This window comes from Typopeltis vanoorti, chromosome 11 (genome assembly GCF_054136105.1).
Source record: "Typopeltis vanoorti isolate ZY-2024b chromosome 11, IOZ_Tvanoo_1.0, whole genome shotgun sequence".
NCBI classification, from domain to species: domain Eukaryota; kingdom Metazoa; phylum Arthropoda; class Arachnida; order Uropygi; family Thelyphonidae; genus Typopeltis; species Typopeltis vanoorti.
Genome location: NC_143559.1, coordinates 125,529,942 through 125,553,195, shown reverse-complemented (window position 1 = coordinate 125,553,195; position 23,254 = coordinate 125,529,942). Strand labels below are relative to the sequence as shown.

Here is a 23,254-nt window from a genome sequence, read left to right as displayed (position 1 = left end):
GAAGGTGAGGATTGGACATTAGGTCAGAAGCCCTGGTCGGTTCTCCGCATTCCTTTAAAGGCTATGTGGAGGTCTCCTCTCAGTTATACAGCTTTGACCCTTAAGCACCCCTCTTTCATTATCTCTTTAACTTCCTGAGTCCACCATATAGTTCTGATTTTTTTTTTTATCCTTGCAGACAACCCCACCAATATGTCTCTCTGGTTGAATCAATCAATGTGTTCTTCAGAGCTTGACACTGAATCTCCAAGGTTTGGTTCTTGTTCTCAAAATTTCATTTATTCTTGAATAATGTTTGTGTATTTTAGTCTGCAGTTCACATCTGAGTGCTGCTCAACTTTTATTTGTTTTAAAACTTTGTTACATTTTCTTCTTTTCAATATGAAATTTAATTTTATTCTGCTCAAGACTAAATGGTGATCACGTTGAATTTCAAATCCTCTGTGCACTAGCATCCTGCACCAGTGTGAAAACATTGCTGTCAACAATAACATAGCCAATTAGACTTTTCTTATTCCTTGCATCTTCTCCATGTGAATTTGTGCAGATTGTTATGTTGGAACATGGTGTTAGTAAAAACCAGTCCATGTCCTGAGCATGTATTTACCATTAATATTAGTTTTGCTCTTTTCTAAAAATTTCCCCAAAATATTTTTGTATGTCTAACAGTCATTGCCTACTCTGCTATTTAGATCCCCAACAAGGACCAACTTTTTCATTATGTCAGCTGTCTTGTCTAATGCCTTAAAAAATTCATCCACTTCTTCCTTAGTAGAAAATATTATGTGGGACCATAAGCAGAAATAAGTCTCATTGTCCAATTCTCCAATCCGATATTTGCCCACATCACTCTACTTGATATCACCTGCCATTCAAGAAGATTAGCCTCATATTTAGTGTTGAATACTATAGTGACTCCTTTTCCTTGATTGTCATTGCCTGAACATAACATTTTGTATTTATTGTTCAGAAAGCTCTCACTAATTTTTGTCTTTTTTTGTTTGTCATCCCTATTATGTCGATCTGGTACTTATCCAATTCCTCAGCTAACTCCATTTCTTTGCCATATTGATAGTATCTTTTGTTGATGTTGAGTTGGGGTGTGTTTCAGGATTTGTTTCAGTAGCTGACTTTTCACTGTTTTTCCTGGTTCCCTGGATGAGAATGGAAAACAATGGTAGCCTTGTTTAACATGGGCGACGCCCCAGCTGGCAAGAAATTCTCTTATGTTGTACCATCATTTTATATTGTGGTTTAAGCCAATAAGAATACAATTTGGTCAGCTAAATCCCAAATCGACTTATGTTAATCTTTACCTTTATTTAGTTGTGGCTTGATTATTGATCACAATCTAATGCAGGTTCGAAATTTTTGGGATGGTGCATTGGCAGAATTAGTCCAATGTGTTGTTCACAAACCATTTAATTCAATTGAAAGAAGAACATTTACTGAGTCTGATCCACATTAACATATATATATATATAGACACACAATTGCATTACAATTCTTTGTTAATTTCAATTCGTCCCGATTCAGATTGTTTTGTTTCTTTCCTTAAAGTTAAATCACAATCTAGAAAATCCTCTTAGTCATACATACACAAACTGAAAATAGGGCATGCCTTAGGCAAGCTTAATTCAATAATAAATTAAATTATCCAGTACAGTATTCTTCTTCTTACAATAATTACTTATTCACAGTTTAAATTAAGACACACCTTGAGTGAGCTTATTTCAATATTAACTTACATAATCTTATTGTATCCATAAGCAGACACACTTGATGTACATTCTTGTTTGGGAATATCATATATATAAGTACTTACAAGTAAGTTCTTGTTCACATTGCCTTTTGCATGAATCTTTTATCCACATGAAAGTGTTCCTTTTTTTCTTTCCTTCTTTTGGCTCGTTCATGACCTCCTGCAACATTTCTTTGTTCAAGTTGACAATTATTCTATGCCCTCTAGGACCCTTAATATGGTGGCAATGTGCAACTCTTTCCTAGCAAGACGTTCCGATGATTGACACAGTGCTTCTCACGGCAGTGGATCCAGGTAGGAGAAGATTGAGAACCCTCAGACCTACGATGCTTCTCTTTCTATTACCAACAATGAACCTCATGTGGCGGTGGACCCAGTTAAGAGAAACATAAGACAAAGTCCTTCTCAATGTTTCGCCTTATAAAGGCCTGGACTTCTGTTGTATGCACGTGCAAGTCTCTCAAAACTTCCATATGTGGTCCGTAATGTCATTCAACATGATGACATCATACTTTGCAGCTTTTGAATTGCCACATTGATGAGAATGATGTGATTCATATTGCTGATCACTAAGTAATGGAGTCTCCAAGTAGTAAAGCAGTTGGCTAACTGTTGACTTTTTCCATAGTGTTCGAGACCATTAAAGTTAGATCTGTGTGTGTTGGGGGGGGGGGTAGTTTGATTGTTAACTTTTATCAACATTTATGGGAATCAGCTGGCTTAAAGATTTCTTCCATTTTTCCATGCTGTAGGATAGATACCATATTTGAGTATGATAGCTTGAAGAAACAGTACAGACTTCAGAAGTTCTGAAGCATGAACTTTTAATACATATGGAGGAATACTATCAGGCCAAGAGACTTATGGATAATGAAGGCTACTAAGTATTTTTTGATGTCCTGATAAATTTCAGAGAAAGCATACTGTGAATACTGGGAGGAGATTTGCCATGTCACCTGTACGAGAGTTGGAGGGAACAACTGATGCCAAGAGGTCTATCCTATCTTTAGGATATATCACCACTGTACCTTCAGAATATAAAGGAGGTAGAAACACGAAAGTGCTTCTGTGACATCACAGCCATGCTGAAGCAACAGAAGGCTCAGCTGTCATTTGAACAAGAGACAAGCTTAGTGTATTTGGCCCTTACAAAGTTAAGTTTTAGATTTGCTGATGCATTTTTTGCAGTTGTTACAAGCTGTAGTATAAAGTGAGTGTGAGAGAGATGCTGCAGTTTTTGATTTTATTTGAGCCATTGCGCATTTTCTAAATTTTGGCTTGAATTGCATTGGCATAATTGTTGGAAAACTGGTTTGGATAAGGATTGAGAATTTTGAGTGGAGTGTGGGGGATAAAACATTTATACTGGTGAGAATAATTTCTGCTATTAGATCAGAAGAGCGGAAGCAGACCAAGGAAATTCCAAAAATCATCCAAATTGGCACCATTGTAATGCCACAGTATTCAATGGTAAGAATGAGAGGGAGAAGGATGAACTGTAGAAAACAAAGCATGGACAATGTTATAGTCAGAATTGCCAAGAAGAGAGGAGCTAATATCAGCAATATATTTGGGGTAAATGATGAGAATTATCAAGAATTGTGCTAGGTTGGTGAACAACTTGTGTTAAATCTTTTTGGGTTAAAGGAAGAATGACTTTGGAAAGATAACTTTAGCTCAACAGTATTTTGCACATTATGCTTCCTGTGGGAGCTAGATATACATCATCTCTTCCACGTTGGGTGGGCACATTTTTAATAGTTATTCCATATATACATGGCTTGTTAGTTGCAATATTTTTGGATAGAATTTTATCATTATCAAATTCCTGATATATATACCCTCAAAGGGTGTACAGGATATAATACTACATGAAAAATTACATCATTACTAACTTCCTATCTACAGTTTTCCTCCAAATCAGTCTGTTACCTGTCAAGACTCTAACATTATCAAATCTTATATTTCTCTCTTCTCTGGCACTTTTTACTGTATCAATCCACCTATATCTTGGTCTTCCTCTGGGTCTTTTTTCCTGCCAAACTGGCAGAAAACACTTGTTTTGCTAATCTTTCCTCTGATGACAGCACACTGGTATCATCCCATTCTGCTTGAGTGACCATATCACCTGAGATTAGCTCTGTTAATGCATTCCTGGATGCTGTCAATATCAAGTTCTTTCCTAATATCCTCGTTTTTAATATGATATTACCATTGATGCCATCTGTTCATGGCCCTAATCTTTCTCACGACTCTCATATCTGCGGTCTCTAGTCTTTGTTCAAGTGTTTTACTTATAGCCCAGCTCTCAGATCCATAAGTTAAAATTGGTTTGAACACTGTCTTGTATACAGCTGATTTAGTGTTTTGAATAATTTCTCTCTTATTCCATATAAATTTATTCAGTTGACTTCATTACCATACTAGCTTTGCTGATTCTGTTGCCTATTTCAATATTTAATTTACCATCTTTTCATTGCCTTTGTCTTGTTATTGCTGATTGTCATACCTAATTTATCATCATCATCAAATTCCTGACATGTACCCTCAAGGGGTGTACAGGATATGATAGTACTACATGAAAAATTTATATCATTACTAACTTCCTATCTACAATTTTCCTCCAAATCAGTCTGTTACTTGTCAAGACTCCAATATTATCAGATCTTATATTTCTGTCATCTAAGGCACATTGTACCGTATCAATCCACCTATATCTTGGTCTTCCTCTGGGTCGTTTTCCTGCCAACCTGGTAGAGAACACTTGTTTTGCTAATCTTTCCTCGCCCATTCTGTTTAAGTGACCATACCACCCTGAGATTAGCTCTGCTAATGCATTCCTGGATGCCGACAATGTCAGGTTCTTTCCTAATATCCTCGTTTTTAATATGATATTGCCATTGATGCCATCTATTCATGCCTCTAATCTTTCTCAGGACACTCATATCTGCGGTCTCTAGTCTTTGGTCAAGTGTTTTACTTCTGACCCAGCTCTCAGATCCATAAGTTAAAACTGGTTTGAACACTATCTTGTATACAGCTAATTTAATGTTGCGACTAATTTCTCTCTTATTCCATATGAATTTATTCAATTGACTTCCTACCATACCAGCTTTGTTGATTCTGTTGTCTATTTCCATATTTAATTTACCATCTTCACTAAAAATCGTGCCTAAGTAGTTGAAATGTTTTACTTGTTCCACAGGTTCTCCATTCACAACACAGTTGACATTTTCAATGATTCTACCTATTTTCATTGTCTTTGTCTTTTTATTGCTGACCTTCATACCATATCTATTACAACAGTTATTCAATTTAGTCAGAGAATCTTGCAGAATTGTAGCGGATTTATTTAGAAGTATAACATCATCCGCATAAAGCAAAGAGCTGAGATTAACATCTCCAATTTTGATATCAGGTTTAATACCACTTTCCTTCATAATGCGATCCATATAGATAATGAATAAGAGAGGGGATAAAGTACATCCTTGTCTGACACCAGATTTAACATTAAGCCATCTTCCTACTTCAATTCTAACTGTTGACTTACAACTCAAATAAAGACTAAGTATTGCTTGATATAATATCCATTGACACCATATAACTAGTGTTTCGAATAGTTTCTCACTTGGCACCTTGTTATATTCCCATGGTTTCTCAACTATCTGTCATAAAGTAAAAATCTGATCCTGATATTTGGCCTTAATCTAGCTTGTTCTTCACCATGCTTCTCTTCCACAATCCTTTTCAACTGTTTCTCAAGTATACTTGCATATATCTTACCAGGAACACTCAGTAGAAAAATACCTCTAATTCTCACGTTCAGTTTTATTTCCCTTTTTGTATATAGGTACTATGAGAGAGTTCTATTGCAATCATCTGGAATTCGTCCCTCTGTCCAGGCCTTCTGAACTATGCAGTGCAGCCACTGTAAGACTTTTATACCTCCACACTTGAGCAATTCTGGTCGAATATCATCTACTCCTGCCTTTCAGGCTTTTGATAGCTTTTTCTACTTCAAGTATGGATATAAACATAAATGGATGGAAAACGTTCAAAGAATGAAAACAGAGATTACCAAAACAAGCCTTAAAGTCCAAGCCATTAGGAAAAAGAAAACCAGGATGTCCTCTTAAACGATTCAACGATGACTTCTAATGCGAGAACAGGCCATGCAAGGCCTAAATCCTTGATATGCATATGATGATGTATGGATATGTATTCCTGACTGCATGTCTGGTCAGTGTTTTTTTACCAGTGTGCTGTCATCACTCTTTGTTTCATTTAGCAATTTTTTGAAGTAATTACTCCATACTTCAAGAATAACTTTTTCTCCCATTTTCATGTCAGTTTATCAGCCCTAATTCCTTTTAGAACACTGTTCCCTCCATTTCTGAGCTTCTTCAACAACCTCCGGAAAATCTTGCCACCTTCACCTTCTTGATATTTATTTTCTATATTCTTACCAAAGTCCTCCCATGACTTTTGTTTAGCTAGTTTTACACAGTGTTTAGCTTTCTTACATTTGTCTCTGTATCTCTAAGAGTACAAGCTGACTTATTTGTTAGGAACTTTTGATATACTTTCTTCTTTTCTTTCGCTACCTCTTTAACTTCCTGAGTCCACCATGGAGTTCTGATTTTTCTATCCCTCCAGAAAACACCACCACATGCCTCTCTGGCTGAATCGATCAATATTTTCTTCGGAGCTTGCCACTGAATCTCGAAGATTTGGCTCCTGTTCTCAAACTTTCATTTTTTTCTTGAATAATGTTTGTGTATTTTAGTCTACAGTTCACATCTGAGTGCTACTCAACTTTTATTCACTTTAAAAGTTTCTTACATGTTCTTTTTTCAATATGGAATTCAATTTTATCCTGCTCAAGACTAAATGGTGATCGCTTCCAATTTCAAATCCTCTGTACACTCTGGTGTCCTGCATCAGGGAGAAAACATCACTCTCAACCATAACATAGCAAATGAGACTTTCTTATTCCTTGCATCTTCTGTCTATGTGAATTTGTGCACATTTTTATGTTGGAACATTGTGTTAGTAATTACCTATCCATGTCCTGAGCAGAAATCTAACATGCATTTGCCATTAATATTAGCTTTGCTCTTTTCTGCAAATTTTCCCAAAATATTTTTGTATGTCTGACAGTCATTGCCTACTCTGCTATTTAGATCCCCAACAAGGACCAGCTTTTCCTTTTTCATTGTGTCAGTTGCTTTCTCTAAAGCCTCAAAAAATTCTTCCACTTCTACCTTAGTAGAGCCTTCTGTGGGACTATAGGCACAAATAAGTCTCATTGTCCAGTTTCTCATTCTCATATTTGTCTACATCACTCTACTTGAGACTGTCTACCATTCAAGAAGATTAGCCTCACATTTAGTGTTGAATACTATGGCTGCTCCTTCTTTTCCTTGATTGTCATTACCTGAATATAACATTTTGTATTTATTGCTCAGAAAGATTTCACCAGTTTTTGCATTTTTGTTTCAGTCGCCCCTATTATGTGGATCTGGCACTTATCCAATTCCTCAGCTAGCTCCATTTTTTTGCCATTCGGGCTTCTTATGTTGATAGTACCGATCTTGAACTCTGGTGATGTTGAGTTGGGATGGGTTTTAGGATTTGTTCCAGTAGCTGACTTTTCACTGTTTGCCCTGGTTCCCTGGAGAAAACAACGGGGGGGGGGGGGGGGGGGGCTTGTTTAACCGGGCAGTGCCCCAGCCAACATGAAATTCTGTCATATTGTACCATCATTTTTTATTTTGGTTTTATATATAAAACAAATAAAATAGAATTTTTTGTAAAATTTTTGTTCACAAATAAAAAATATATATGTGAACAAAAACGATATCAAATCTTAAATGCAGTCGAATGACTTGAAGTTATATATATATACTCACATACATGCTTTTGGTAATTTGCTTTATATAAATTGTTTGCTTCCTACACTCAATGACTTACATTATAAATAAGTATTACCATGCATTTTCTGCAACTAAAAATTTGAAAGGGGATGTTAAGACAAATGTATTTGGTTAGATACTGTGATAGGTGCTACAATAAAACTTTGTTTTGCTTGCATGCATGTATGCAATATTGTATCTGGGAGGAGAGATGGTTTGCATTATTATTATTATTATTATTACACCCTCCATGGAGTTGGCAGACTCATCGTAGGAGGTTTATTCAACTCTAGTCTTTGATAAAGTGCCTGTATTTCTAACTCTCAGATCTATACCTTAAAACTGGTTTGAACACTATCTTGTATACTGCTAGTTTGGTGTTTTGGCTAATTTCTCTCTTATGCCATATAAATTTATCAAACTGGCTTCCTACCATACCAGCTTTGTTTATTCTATTTCCAGATTTAACCTGCCATCTTCACTAAAAACTGATTAAAAGCTGAACTATTTTACTTATTCTATAGGACCTCCATTTAGAATGCAGCTGAAGTTTTCTCGGGTCCTGTATATTTTCATAGTTTTGGTCTTTTTATTGCCGATTTTCATGCCATATTTGTTGCAGCTATTATTCAGTTTAGTTACAGAGTCCTGGAGATTTGCACTAGATGTGTTTAGGAGTACATCATCATCTGCATAAAGAAAAGAGCTAAGTTTGACATCTGTAATAATATCAGGCCTAATGCCACTTTCTTTCATAATGTGATTCATATAGATGATGAATAAGAATGGAGATAACATGCATCCTTGTTCTTACCCGTGATTTTACATTAAACCATCTTCCAGTATTTCCTTCAATTCTAATTACCGAGTGACAAATATAGATATGTATTGCTCTGTATAATGTTTATAATGTTCCATTCACCCTGTATAATTGAAGTATTTTGAAAAGTTCTCTGGGCACCTTATTGTATGCCTTTTCCAGCAGATCTACAAAACTTAAGTACAGATCCTTGTCATATTCCCCTGATTTCTCAACTATTTGTCTTAAAGTAAAAATCAGATCTTGATAAATTCTATTTGGCCTCAACCAGCTTGTTCTTCTCTAAGTTCCTCTTCTGCAATCTTTCTCAACCTCTTTTCAAGTATGCTTGCATAAATCTTACCTGGAACACTTAGAGAAATGCCTCTGTAGTTCTCACATTCAGCTTTATTTCCTTTTTTATAGATGGGTACTATGAGAGCTCTGCTCTAATCATCAGTAATTTGACCTTCTGACCAGGCCCTCTGAATTATGCAGTGTAGCTAGTATCTGAACATTCTGGGCATTTTCTTCTTTGGCATTTCTATAGATCTGACCATTGTATCTTTCAGAAAAACCATGCATCATGTCATAAGGCTGCTTCTATACTGCTTGGTTTGTGGACATGAATGTCACCATACTTGACTGGCCTTTACAGAGCCCCGATCTCAACTGTATTGAACATCTGTGAGATGAACTGAGGAATTGGGTGAGGTCAAGGAACATCTGTCCCACAACAGTCCAAAATGTCATTACATACCTATAGGAACAATGTTTGAAAATTCCCATTGATCACTGCTGTACACTTGTGGAATGGAATGTTTGTGCATGAAGTTACTTCAAGACTGGGCTACTTGTATATATAGAGGCTAATGACTTCACGTCAATTGCCTTAGTATCCATAATTACACATATCCTTATGGACATGTATAATGCTATGCACTATGGGAAGGGCCACTACCCAGACCAATTTCAATCTTTATTGAGGTCTCATCAGTGGGAGCCAGATCCAAAAGTGATACCAAGGTTGACGTAATGTAGAAATCATATTTCCAATTTATAGTATAACCAAGTGAAAAACTTTCAGCACCAGATTGGATCCGTTACTGATCCCAGTAATGTTGTGAAATAGTCACTGGTTAGTAGAAATCCTATTATGACTATACATTTATGCAAAAATTATCACAATGTGTAAAATATTCAAAAATTACATGACATCTAAAGCAAAAGAAAAATGCTATGAACATATAACAGTATATTGATACAAAATAATAAATGGTAAATAATGAGTGTAAAAATATGGATTTTAAAAATATTACTTTGCTGCTTTTTTTACTACGAGAAAAATGTTGGTAATTTTTGTTTTTATATTTTTAGCATGATAGCACTCATGGGACCAGAAGACAGCTGGGTTGCAAAATGGCAGAGATTAAGTGAGTACAGTATCATTCTTAAAAGTTCTAAACTAATAAAATTTTATTTTCATTTCTCCCACCCTGTCAAACACATGTGCAGAAGCCAATCAAAACACACTTTTGCAATTTAACTCCATACCCACATAGCAAATTTCTTCAAGTCAAATGTGAACATGTACCTGCTTGCATATCCATGGTTCTATTGTGCTATGAGTTGACCAATCTCTTATAGATGGGTTTTCCATTTTTAAAAAAAAAGTGCTTATGTGTGAGTCTATTACAGCCCAATATTTGTGTGGTTTGAGCTAAAACGGAATGTAATTGGTTGTGCAGCCTATCTATCTTTGTTTAGCATCCTGGTGAATTAATTACAAACAGCATACAATACTAGAAGAACATGAAATTGTATTGAGATTTGTGTCCTTGTTGCAAGAGAATTCTAACAAAGAAGTATAGGACTTTTTCAGTCATTAGGGAGCAGCTGACAAAGAAAAAGATGATGCTTTAGATCTTTAACTGAAGTAGAAAGTGAATACTTGGCATATGACTTAAAAATGTTATTAGGAAATTTGAAAAAGGAGCAATAATGGTAAACGCCTGCTGGATTTCTGTTCATGGTATGGACTAGACATTACTTATTCCATGTTCCAACATAAAGATGGGCACCAATTCACGTGGTGAGAAAGCAGGAAATATGAAAATCTTACTCTTTTATTCGGAACCAAGATACCAGAATATCCAGGATATTTGAAAATAGGAAATGATCATTTAGTTTTGAGCAAAAAGAAAAAAAAAATTGTATTGCACTAAAAAGAAAAAAGATAAAGTGTTTTAAAAAGAATCAGACAATTTAAGTCACCCATAATAATTACTTGTTTACAACTCATCAGAATTATTTGGCAATGTATTTCTTCAGCCCCAGCAAATTAACCTCCACATTTAAAGCAATGCCCCATTGCTTTAAATCATTCATTGATTCATAGTACATTATTCTTCTGTTATCATTAGTAGTATTCCCCCCCCCCTCTCCAATCTCTTCTGTCAACCTTAAAAACACTATACTCTTTACACTCTATTTCAGTTACTACATCTAATTCTGAGAGCCAGGATTCACTGATGCCAACAGTTTTAGGCCACAACATATTCATCCAAGGAACAAACTTTACTACTTTGTTTCTAATGCTCCTCTCATTTGTGTATAGACAAAGCAAGGATTGTTTTGTCAATCCTTGCTTATACTTTAATCTACTGTAGGTAAACTTCAACAGCATCACATTTAATCCAGTAAAACTGAAGTTATTTTTGATAGTCCTCATGCCTTATAATTCATTATATGGTGAATTGTTCATTCAATGATTTGTCTTGCAATAAATTATCTTTTAGAAGAATTACTAATTGACAAATTGCTTATTCGAGGAATTGGCTTGCAATGAATTATTTTTCAGTAAATTGTCTTTTAATGAATTGTGTTTGAGGAATTTTCTTCATACCATTGCAAGATGGTTTGATGCAAAAATTAAGGTTAATGGAAGAATGCACATAATACTCATTGTTAGTCATCATCTATAAGTTACATAATGAAGACAGGTAGCATTAAACCTATTAAAAATCAGTACTAAAAAGGTAAACTATAAAAAATATACAGGACATGGAAAACATCTGGTTTTACATCAAATCATCTTTCTATATCTCTTTCCCTTTCAGTTCTAACTGCTCACAACTCAAATGTAGAAACTCAGAAAGGAAGACTCAGAAACAAATAGATAGAAAACATTGAGTAAAAGATGTCTGAACTTTTACAGAAATTTAGATAGATTGGACTGAAAATCTTGTTCATGGTAGCCTTGACCTGCCTTATGGGGAACATCATAATGATGAATTGTGGCATTTTACATTTTAAACAGATTTTCAATTGGCACTTTGCCTTATGCCTTTTCCAGATCTATAAAACTTAATACGGATACTTATTTCCCACAATTTTTCAATTATTTGTCCGAAGTGAAAATCCCAATACCTGTTTGTTTGGCCTAAACCTAGTGTGTTCTTAACTGTTTTTTTATTTTACTTATGTATTTTTTAAACCTCATCTGGAATTTGATCCTCTGTCCATGCTTTCTGAATTATGGTCTAGCTTGGTAAAACATACCCCCCCCCCCCCCCCAGTATTTCTGGGTTGAATACCATCTACTGCAGCTGCCTTTCCACAGGTTTTTGATTGCTTGGTTTACTTCATGTGCTTATATGTTCTTTCAATTACATTCTTCTGGAATATTTTCATTTTAATTTTTCGTATTACCTTTGTCATCTCTGATTCCCTTTAAAACAGTATTATTTCCTGTGTTTCTAAGCTTTTCAAATAACCTCCAGAACATTTTTGTCACTTTCCAGATATTTATCTTTTATGTTTTTTCTTATAGTTTCCCCTGTATTTTCTCAGAGCACTAGCTGATTTATTTGACAGGAACTTTTGATATGCTTTCTTCTTCTCCTTGACTACCTCTAACTCTCTAAGTTCATCAAATAATTCAACCTCTCTAGTTGAATTATTTGATGTTTTCTTCAGCACATGCAATTGAATCTCTAAGGTTTGATTATTGTTTTTCAACCCTTCCATGTGAAACAGCTGTTCATGGTGAGGGAAAGGGGGAGGGGCTTCCATTTTGTACACTTCTCTTCCCATGTTCTTCACTCTACTTCTCTTGAGTCTTTCTTTCCTATCTTGCAGACCACAATCACTGGGATCCACTACCTTGCTGCCATGCAGTGCGACCTGTGGACATCTGGAAAGGAGACTTCTGATAGTCTTGCATTACTTTGGTCTCATCTTTTGCCAGGATCAGTAATGTTGTTGTATGTTGGCATGCTTTAGGGTAGTCCTGGTTTTCCACTCCTGAGTGCAGTTACTGATTGCCAGAAAGTGGACATCCATGTGTTGCTCTATGGTGGATGAAGAGCTCTTGCACTGAAACAAATTCCTTTTGAGAATAAGTAATTTTTCATCCTTAAATTTATTAGAAAGGGTTGGCAGAACTTCAAAATTTGTTAATAAACTTTCAGTTTTTTGAACAAAGGATTGTATTCTTGTAATTTTTGAGGTAAACTTAAAAAACTTTCAGCTTTGTAATAATGTTGGATTTAGTATTTTACATTGCTGAAATTAAGCCTTTTAGCTTTTTCTTTATTATTTTAGTCATTTCAATAATCTGTTCGAGTCCTATGCACTCAAATTTTATCCGATTCATCAAGTATTCATTTTGTGTTTATATTTCTATAGACCATTAACATTTATAATCATGTATATGTACTATATAAAATAGTACATATACAGAGTATCTGAAAGTTATCTTTACAACTTTTATCCAGTGTAAAAAAAAAAAGTCAACCAGGAGATGTACTGGGGTGTCCCATTTTATAGAGAAATAAATCTTTCTGAACATCAATGCAAGTTTGTTTCCCTTCTTTCAGATCTGCATTCATCCCCTCAGCTACAATGAATCCACAGGAGAGAGCAGTATTGTTACACCTGATATCTTAGGAATATAGTATTCTCAGTCATCATGGTGTAACATGAAGAATAAATATCATAAATTAAAACCCCTGCATAAAAAATGAATTATTTAATGGAAAATTTCTTGCATCCAGTAATATGTATAAAACGTAAGGGTTGTTGTTAAAGAAGCTGATAAAGGAAGGAATGTATTAATATTGTAATATATCATAAATTAAAACCCCTGCATAAAAAATGAATTATTTAATGGAAAATTTCTTGCATCCAGTAATATGTATAAAACATAAGGGTTGTTGTTAAAGAAGTTGATAAAGGAAGGAATGTATTAATATTGTAATATGACTTAAAATAAGGAATTCTAACTAAATAAGCAGCTAACAAAGGAAAGTATAGATTAATATTGTAATACGATTAAAAATGAGAGAGTTAAGTAAATAAGTAGAAAGGGGTGAGTCATAAAATACATTATGTGAGAGATTAAGTTATTAAGTAGAATTCATAGAAAAAGTTTGAAAGGGGATTAAGTCAGGCTAGCACAAGAAAAGCAAAGCTATTGCTTAGGGCCGATCCCCGGATTGAAACATTGAGAACGGGCTTGCCGATCAAATGACGTTTGGCGAGAAAACGCCACCCTAATTGGTCGATGATTAAAAAACAAATAGAAGGAGGAGAAAGGAAGTAAGAAAGGTGCCATTAGGGGAGCAGCTATAAAAGGGTTGGTAACCTCCTGGGGGAGACTTTTTTTTTTTTAGATAGTCGCTTTTGGCCTTGGAGTTTGGTTTTGGTTCCGGTGGAGTTCACGGGGTTTTCCTGAGTGGCGACAGGGGTGATATCTCCTCGTCACAACACGGAAACGAAAGTGAGCGGGATTTCGATTCCTGTTTTCCCGAGTAGGAAGCAAAGGAAAAATTGCCATAGAGTCCTAGAAAAGGAGGGATCTTCTTCGTTTCGATGCTAGTGATAACTACGCAAAGCAGAAAGCTGTAAAGAGATCGATGTCCTCGTTGCTGATAGTAGAGCAAATATGTGTGTGTTAAAGTATTCCAGAGTTACGAGAAGTTATACCAAAGGTTCGTTTAGAAAAGAATAAAGGCCCATACGAAAAGCTCTAGAAAGGTACTGTAAATCATAACCTATGTTAACTAGAAATTTGTCTGTGAAAAGTATCGTGATTCCAATACAGAACTGTTGAAGTTATACTAGGACTTCAGTATATGATAAAATGTGTTATGTGTAGATTGACTAGTGTTAAAGATTTGTGAATAGTTAAGAGTCCTAAGGTATTTTTGCATGTCTATTATATTGCACAAGATATTTAAATGACATAATTGTGTGTTAGTGCAAACAACGGTATAACGGAATAGTGTGAATTAAGTAATTACGTATCCTAAGGATTGAATGCCTAATGTAATGTATAAAATAATGTCACAAGTATGTGTTAGCAGTGAATAATTTGTTAATCTACTTCAGTATGAAAAATCAGATAGTGTGAATTGATCTAATTTGTTCACATCAGGTGAATTTATGAATTAATGTGTATGGCGGCATAATCACAAATAGCCATATTGCTTGTAATGATTTAATGTTAGTCCATAAGTATTTTAGTTTAGTATTTGAATTGTACCATGTTTAGAAACTTAATAAACCTTTTGTTCAATGATAAAAGAGTTGTCTGATGTTGCTAATCCAATGCACTGCTTAAAATCATCGTACCTAATCACGCGGGAAATTTAATGTTGAGGAAAGAGATTAAGAGTCATGACTGCAATAATATTTAAATACTAAGAGATATATTCGAGATCGACTTTCTCCCTATTTATGACAACATAAATGGTGCAGTTGATAACCACTTGAAAATATTGTACTTAGTCATGCGGAAAATTTAAGTTGAGAATCAAGTTAAGTGTCACGACTGCAATAGTTACACTTTCAGATATATTTGAGTTCTTTCTCCTTGTTTATGTATGAAATATGTATGAAATATCCTAAACTAAATATCCCAGTATAAATACAAATATTAGGGGTACTACGGGGAGCAATAACTTAGATATTGGTATAAGTTTTGGTAAAATCTCGGGCATAGAAGTTAGAAGAATATAGATAAAAGGAATTTGTAAGATTAGAGTAGAAATCGTAAATTGGGACACAACAGTATGTTGAGTGGTTTATTCAAACAAAATCTGATACACAGGTCCAACAGAGTAATCTCTTGCAAGAGTTGCAACTTGTAAGGTTGCTGCATCAAATGATTTTGCAAGACATCTCGTGCATTATCAAACGTGGCTGCAACTCACATGATGCAGTTCGTGTCGACTTGTGGGCTTTTAACAAGGACTTCTCCAATACACTTGAAATTTTTTTAAGCTTTTCGAGGCCACCATGCTCCTTTGTGTTGCACATTTCCAGTTTCCATAAACTTTTTATACCAAGCTCATATGGTTGGTCTTGATAGGGCAATCTGTTCTAACACCTAAACCTTCATTGAACTTGTCTATCAGATATTGTTTGAATAAACCATTCAACACACTGTGCTTTCACCTGTGGATTCATTGTGACTGAAAAGAGGAATGAAGATCTGGGAGAAAAAAATAGAGAAATTCCCAGTATTTCTACATGTCCTGGTTGACTTTTGTTTGAATAAACTATTCAACACACTGTGCTTTCACCTGTGGATTCATTGTGACTGAAAAGAGGAATGAAGATCTAGGAGAAAAAATAGAGAAATTTCCAGTATTTCTACATGTCCTAGTTGACTTTTTATGTTGGATGGTTTGTAAAGATACTTTTCAGACACCCTATATAACTGTAAATTGTATATTATAAGTTTTGTTTATGGAATGTACATACATACATATATATAGATAGATAGATAGATCAGTTTTTATGTAATATACCCTTTTTTCTAGTCATCTTTATATGCTACTCTTTATAGCTGTTTTTAATACAATGTTTCTGCACATATTTATGTACTGCGTTTAAATACCGGTTTTCCTGTATACTCGAGATGATATTCATTTATTATTTGTCTATTACTTTGTTTGAATTGGTACAGTATGACCTTTGCTGTCCTTCTGCCAGCAAACCACAAACAAACTAAATCAATTTGTTTTAAAATTCATTTTTTCCTGAATAATATTCGAGTCTACAGTTCACCTGTGAAAGCTGCCCAAAACTAAATTGTGATCGCATCCTATTTCAGATCCTCTGTATGTTCTCATAAAAAAAAAAAGTTTGATTGGTGAATGAGCTTCATAGCTCTTTCTTTATCTAACAGGAAAACAAACAGCTTTGTGTAACATTTTTTCTACTGAATCCTATATCTTGCAGAAATGGTCTTACTGGAATCATGGAAATGGGTGTAATTCGGTGTTCTAGAACGTATTTGAGTAGTCCTGCCTGTCTCTTTCTCCATAACTATGAGAGATTGCAAGACAAGAAATTCTATAATAAACACCTGGATAGAAAAGAGTAGGATATTTGTCCTGCAAAGTGCATAAGAATGAGTTTAGTTTATGAGCGTGGACAGAAGGATACCTGAAAGTTAATTTGGTGCTTAGACAAACCTTTGATATATAGAAGGGAGACTTAATTTTTTTTTGATAACTTAGATAAATGCTGTTATTTGAGATATTGGTATGGGCTTCTTGCTAATGTTATGATGATAAGCAGCATCAGGATATCTATTATTTTAAACTTATAAAATATATTTTTTCTTATATTTTGTATACTTATTTTCTTGCACTGAAAACCCACTAGTGGAATGAGAATATCCAGGAATTGGAAGATTTTTATTGTCTGGTATATTGAGTAAATTTTATTCTTGGATGAACTAAATTAATTTTATAAAGAAAAACATCAAGCTCAGATAATCCTGTTCCAAACTACAAATATGTTGAAACCTTGGGAGAGGGGAGTATATGCTATTCTAAATGTTCCATATAGTACTTGGCTAAGTGGAAGATATAGGCAACCCATTGAAGTTTCCTTGATTTGTTTGTATAGTTTATTTTGGTACGAAAAAATGCTCTGCATTTATAGTGAAATCAATTTTAGGTGTTGCTATCATAACATCCACTAGTTATGATAGCAATATTAGTGGTAGCTTAATTACTGCAAGGAATTCATATTCAAAATGTTAGATAAGTGTTAAAAATCTTCTTCTTATTGTGCTATCTTCTATCGAAGGTCAGCGACCATCTTGGCGAACAAACTGCGGTCTTGTGCTAATCTGAGCAGTTGTGCACTGCTCTTTCCTGTCCACGTCTTGATGTTGTCAAACCATGATATTCTTTTTCTTCCTCTAGTTCCTTTGCCATCAATTCTTCCTACCAAAATAGTTTGTAGAAGTTGGTATTTACTGTTTCTCATGATGTGGCCAAGATATGATGTTTTTCGTTTCTTGATTATTTGTACAAGATGTTTAGCTTTGCCAATGGATTTTAAGACCTCTTCATTGGTAATTTTTTCTGTCCATGATATCTTTAGCATTCTTCTGTATAGCCACATCTCAAAGGCTTCGATTTTCTTGATGGTTGTCACCTTCAATGTCCATGTTTCAACTCCATAGAGCAGAATAGACCACACGTAACATTTCAGCATTCGGCATCTGACTTCCATATTTAGGTCTTTATTGCAGAATAGTGTTCTCATTTTCATGAAGGACTGCCGTGCAACTTCAATCCTTGTCTTTATATCTATTTTTGGATTCCCACCGTTCATTAAGCCAACAACCAAGATATTTATATCTTGACACTTGATCAATATTTTTCCCATTGAGTGTCAGTTTCATTGATGAGGCTGGATGTTTGTTGATGATCATGTATTTTGTCTTGTTGATGTTTATATTTATTCCCATTCTTTGGCTTTCTATGTATACTCTGTCAATGAGTTTTTGGAGATCCATAATGTTATCTGCAATTAGCACGGTGTCATCTGCATATCGTAGGTTGTTAACAATCTTTCCATTTATTGCGATTCCCTCTGGACATTCTTCCAATGCTTTTTTAAAGATTACCTCTGCGTATATGTTGAACAGGAGTGGTGAGAGCACACATCCTTGTCTCACTCCTCTTTTGATGTTAATATCACTGGTGGTAATGTTGTCTAATTGAACGGTAGCTGACTGATTCCAATACAGATTTGTTATTAGTCTTATGTCTTGTTCGTCTAGCCTTATTTGCATCTTTCATCTAGCCTTAAAAGCATCACATTCAAAGATATTAGTCAGTTTTGACGTATCTGTCCCTTTTTACAAACCTGCCTGATGTCATAGCCCTCTTTGTCCACATACTAGATTCTTGCTACTTTGTGTAGCAAAATACTTTGAAGTTTTTGAGCAACATGCTCTTGATTTCTCTACTTAAAAAACACAGAGTGGTTCAGCTACATTGATATTTTCATTATATGGTTCCATGGTCCAAAGTTTAAAAGATCCCCTCTCCCGAATAAACCTGCCTATGCAATTTCCCATTGACACTGAAAACCAAAATACTAGAGGCATGTACTCAGGATATCCACAGAATAGCAAAATCAGTGAAATAATATTTTTGCATTTATTCTTGTTAAAGACACCTAATTGTTTCCTGGCTTCACGTGAAAGATTGCAAGAGCATGAATCAAGTTTCATTGATTCCTAAAATTAAACACAATATGCTAATGCTTCATGAAGAGGACATTTTCGTTGATAGCCTGGATATGTGGTCACAAATCTGGATATTTGAGTCCTTTGTACAGATGGTGCAGTGGATCAAATTCTTAGTCTTCCAGTGGTTTTAAACCATCCAGAAGGCAAGGCAATCTATATGTTCACCGGGCATCCACAGATGCCATATGGTCACTCCAATGCTTGGTGGTGTGCCACACCAGGCCTCGCCATGTAGTCCTGTTGTTTGTTTTTCTAGAGGCCTCAACTCTGAAGGTCAGTCACTCCACACACACAGCATTCATCTCATCGATAGTCTACCCCTTCCTCTTTTTCCAGGAACTTTACTTTCTATTACTGTTCTGAGAAGTCCCCTTTCAATGTGTCCAAAATATTTTAACTTTCTTCTGTCAATATCCTTAAGAAGCCTTAAAGTTCTACTGATCTTTTCTAACACCCATTCATTTGTACACCTTTCAGTATATGATATTCTCGACAGCCTTCTGTAACACTACATCTCAAAAGCAGATGTCCATTTCTTATCTGACTTCTTTAGGTTCCAAGTCTCACATCCATAAGTCGCTGTTGGAAAAACAACTGCATCCAAAATCCTCAAATTTTGTTCCCATAGAGACAAAGACAACAACACACAGAAATCAGTGGCTGTGATTGGTTATTGTGTCAACCAATTCAATTGGCTGACACAATAACCATTAGTCATGAGTTTTGTTTTCTGAGTTTCCAAATATACCTTTACTGGAGCCTTCTCCCCCCCCCCCCCCCCCCACACACAAAATTAAAGAACTTATCCAACTCCCTGGGTGTACCAAATCCAATGCACCTGCAACTTACCCTTATAGATGAAACAGGATACATGATTCTAGTCCATTTTAATAATTATGAGGAATTAGGCCTTTCTAATCATGCTTGACTCTGGATGCTCTCCACAGAATTGATTGGAGAAAACACCTGTTAACACATAATACCAAAACCTGGTATGAACACAAATTTATAGATACCCATGAAATTCTAATCAGCCATACCTATACGAACCGTGTGGTTAAGTAAAACAAAGTAATTACCTAAACATTAAGTATAATTTTATTTTGTTTATTGGTTGGCTAAAATGTTTCCGATTCGTGTCCACGATGGGGCATTGACTTCAAAATCAGAATGTTGTAATTTCAAAGAATGAAGTTCAAGTATAAAAAAAAAAAGTAAAATTTACTGCAAAAATAAGATACAGTTCGGTTATTCTCTTTATCTCTGATATTCATATTCTATATATATATATATCTAGATTATTACAAATGGCCATTCTAAGAATTGCAAAATATGAGCTCAAGAAAATCATTTTGCTCTCTCAAAGTTAAATTCAAATCTGAGGGATATCATCAAATACTGTATAAATTAAATTGAATATAGCACCAGCTAAAAGTTCTGGTTCTGCAGTTTCAGTCTTACCTCAAATTTCTCAGAACCAACATAAAAGAAATAAACTTATTTCATTCCACTTGTATCTTCTAGAAGTCAAGTTTCATGAAAAACATCTTGCCTTCATTTGCTAAAGTAGCCAGGAAGATGTTCCCCAAAGCATTTCCAAAGAAGAACCTTACTGCTGATTCCATCTCACTTCATAGAACAAATACTTGCTTCTCAACTGAGCACATGGCATTCTCACCAATATATGAAGGCTTGATGCATTTTATATATATATATATATATATATATATATATATATATGTCTTTTTTATTTTTATTTATATTTATGTCCTTGAAGAGTAGATATAAATGCATATAAAAAATTTTATGAGATCAGAGAATTTAACGCAGTAGTTTTTTCTTCCTCTTTCTAGCTCTCCTTTTCTCTTACTGGCATTCCCGTTACCAGGATTTGAAGCAAAATTCCAGTGATAAACTGGCCGTCATTAGTATAGTGGTTGCACATTACAGTTATATGGAACGGCAAAACTACCATAAGCAAACATACAATAATATACATATACAAACATTTTTTTCAATGTAAATCCCTAAGGAATACAACTACAGTTTTTATTTATTTATTCGTATGGAGTTTTCTTTCCTTTTCCCCCCTGTCCCTATTGGGGCGAGTTGAGCCCCCTCATGGGGGGTTAAGTATTTATGGCTGTAGATCCGTGTGTGTGTGTTCATGGGGCCGGTTTGCCTGCTTGCGGGATGAAAAATGTCGGAAAAACCCTACTGCCAGCGCCCAAGACCGGCTAACTTGTCTATGGCTGAGGAAGATCCTCACATTCCTCACGTCTTCGACGGGAATCGAACCTGGGACACTCCTTCCCCACTCATATGGTTGTGAAGCGCAAAGCCACTAGGCTAACCGTGCGGTAACGGTACAGTAAGTAAGTTAGATACATTTAAGTCTCCCTTTGTATGACCAGTGCTTACATGCAGTTAAGGTAATACTAATGCAAACAATTATGAACATAAGTAATGATTGATAATTCTTACACTACACATCTTACATGCATAATTTGTTTCAAGGTTACAAATAATTAGGATTTTAGGTTTTGTAATTCTTAACTGAATTGACCTTAGACATAATAACACTATTTCAGCTCTTATTTTGGATAAATATATACCTCACAATAATGGCATAATAATCTAATTAGTGTGAAAAACAATGAATACTGCAACTGAAATTGTCCTCCAGCAGCTATGTATAAAAGAGAATTCCAGGTTTGTAGGGTTTTTCTCATCCCCCCCCCCAAATTGCAAAATGATTTTAATATAAGTCAACATGTTAGGTAATTAGTTTGGTTTATCTTAAATTAAAGTTATTACTCCTGCACAGTAATAATCTCCATAGATGAATAACAGGTTTTTGGTTAAGAAATCACTAATTTTACTGGACCTGCTGCCTAAAGAATATAGTAGTTTTTTTTTTTTGTTTTGTTTTGTTTTATGCAATAAAAATAATAAAATTTGTTTATTTTGTGAATAATTCAGTAAAATTATGGAGACTACTACTGTGTACGAGTATTAACTTGAATTATCCATGTGGTAATCTTTACATCAATCAATTAACAGTAGTAACTTAGACCACAATGAGATGTAAACTTGTACTTAATTTAGGTAGTAAATTACACAAAACAAATGTTTGCTTGATAATTCCATGAGGTTTCTGTTTTACATTCTGCAGTGCACTGTCTTCGAACAGTTGAAGTTATTTCAAATTACTTAACTTTTTTTTTTATCTTGCTTATTTTTTTTTCTTATTTCATTAGACTAACAAACTTGAATCCAAGTTTGCTAGTACTCTTCAACAAACCTTTATCTTTTGCTGTATGATATCAGCAGAAGTAACATTCAAAACTGTATGCTATTTTGTATATCACTTAAGGGATGATTAAATTTTTATAGTACTTTTTCTTTCTTCAGATCGTATGTCTAAAGGAATCTATGCTGTCTCAGTTTCTGGTCGTTTGCCACCTGGAATCATCAGAGAACTAAAGAGCAGGGGTATTACATACAAAACACGTGATACAAGTACAAGCTAAATAAATATGAATTAGGTCTATGTCACATTTGGACAAGGCAAGCCTGCCAAAAGAAATATTTATGTACAGTCAACTATTGTTTTTTTATTAATTATTTTATTGTCGAATAAAATGATTTTAATTGTTCAAAACACAGAAGTAATTTATTTCTCAAGTTTTCACGTTGTATTGTATTTTAACAAAAAAAAAAATAATAAATAAAATTTCTCTCACATCTGATAAAAATTGTTATTAAGCAAGTGATGCAATTTTTCTGTCATCGCAAGGTCATTAAACTTATCTTTGTAGACTTATACAGTGCCCGTTATCAACATAAATAATGTAACAATAAACCTGAGTATGACTACATCTATAATAACTGGATTTTTATGATCCTCTATATCTGTGATGTTGAATGACCAGTGAGTTTCCATTTATATCATTTGATATCAGGTCTGGCATACAGGCCAGCTTACTGTAAAATGATCATATAATGCAGTTCAGGCTTTTAACAGTGAGCTAATCAGCATAAATGTAAGGAAAGTTATGAAATGAAGTATTGCATTTTATGTATCTAATGCCACAACTATTTTGAATTGGTTAGTTCAATCTGGTCCAAAGTTATATCATAAATGCTAACTAAATTTATTTGGTTAATAAATATAATATTTATTATCCTTGGTCATCAAGATATTTTTC

General features: G+C 34.6%; 1 protein-coding gene across 1 annotated transcript in view; it reads left to right on the top strand.

Annotated features, from left to right (window-relative positions):
• The window catches only part of LOC150102026 (transcription elongation factor SPT4-A-like), a 34,485-nt gene extending 11,778 nt beyond the window's left edge, over nt 1-22,707 (top strand). Inside the window, exons 3-4 of the mRNA XM_090400690.1 lie at nt 9,854-9,909; nt 22,458-22,707. Coding sequence (XP_090256816.1) covers nt 9,854-9,909; nt 22,458-22,576 — 175 coding nt within the window. The 3' untranslated portion in view covers nt 22,577-22,707. The remainder of the gene's footprint in view (nt 1-9,853; nt 9,910-22,457) is intronic.
• Nucleotides 22,708-23,254: the final 547 nt, after the last annotated feature.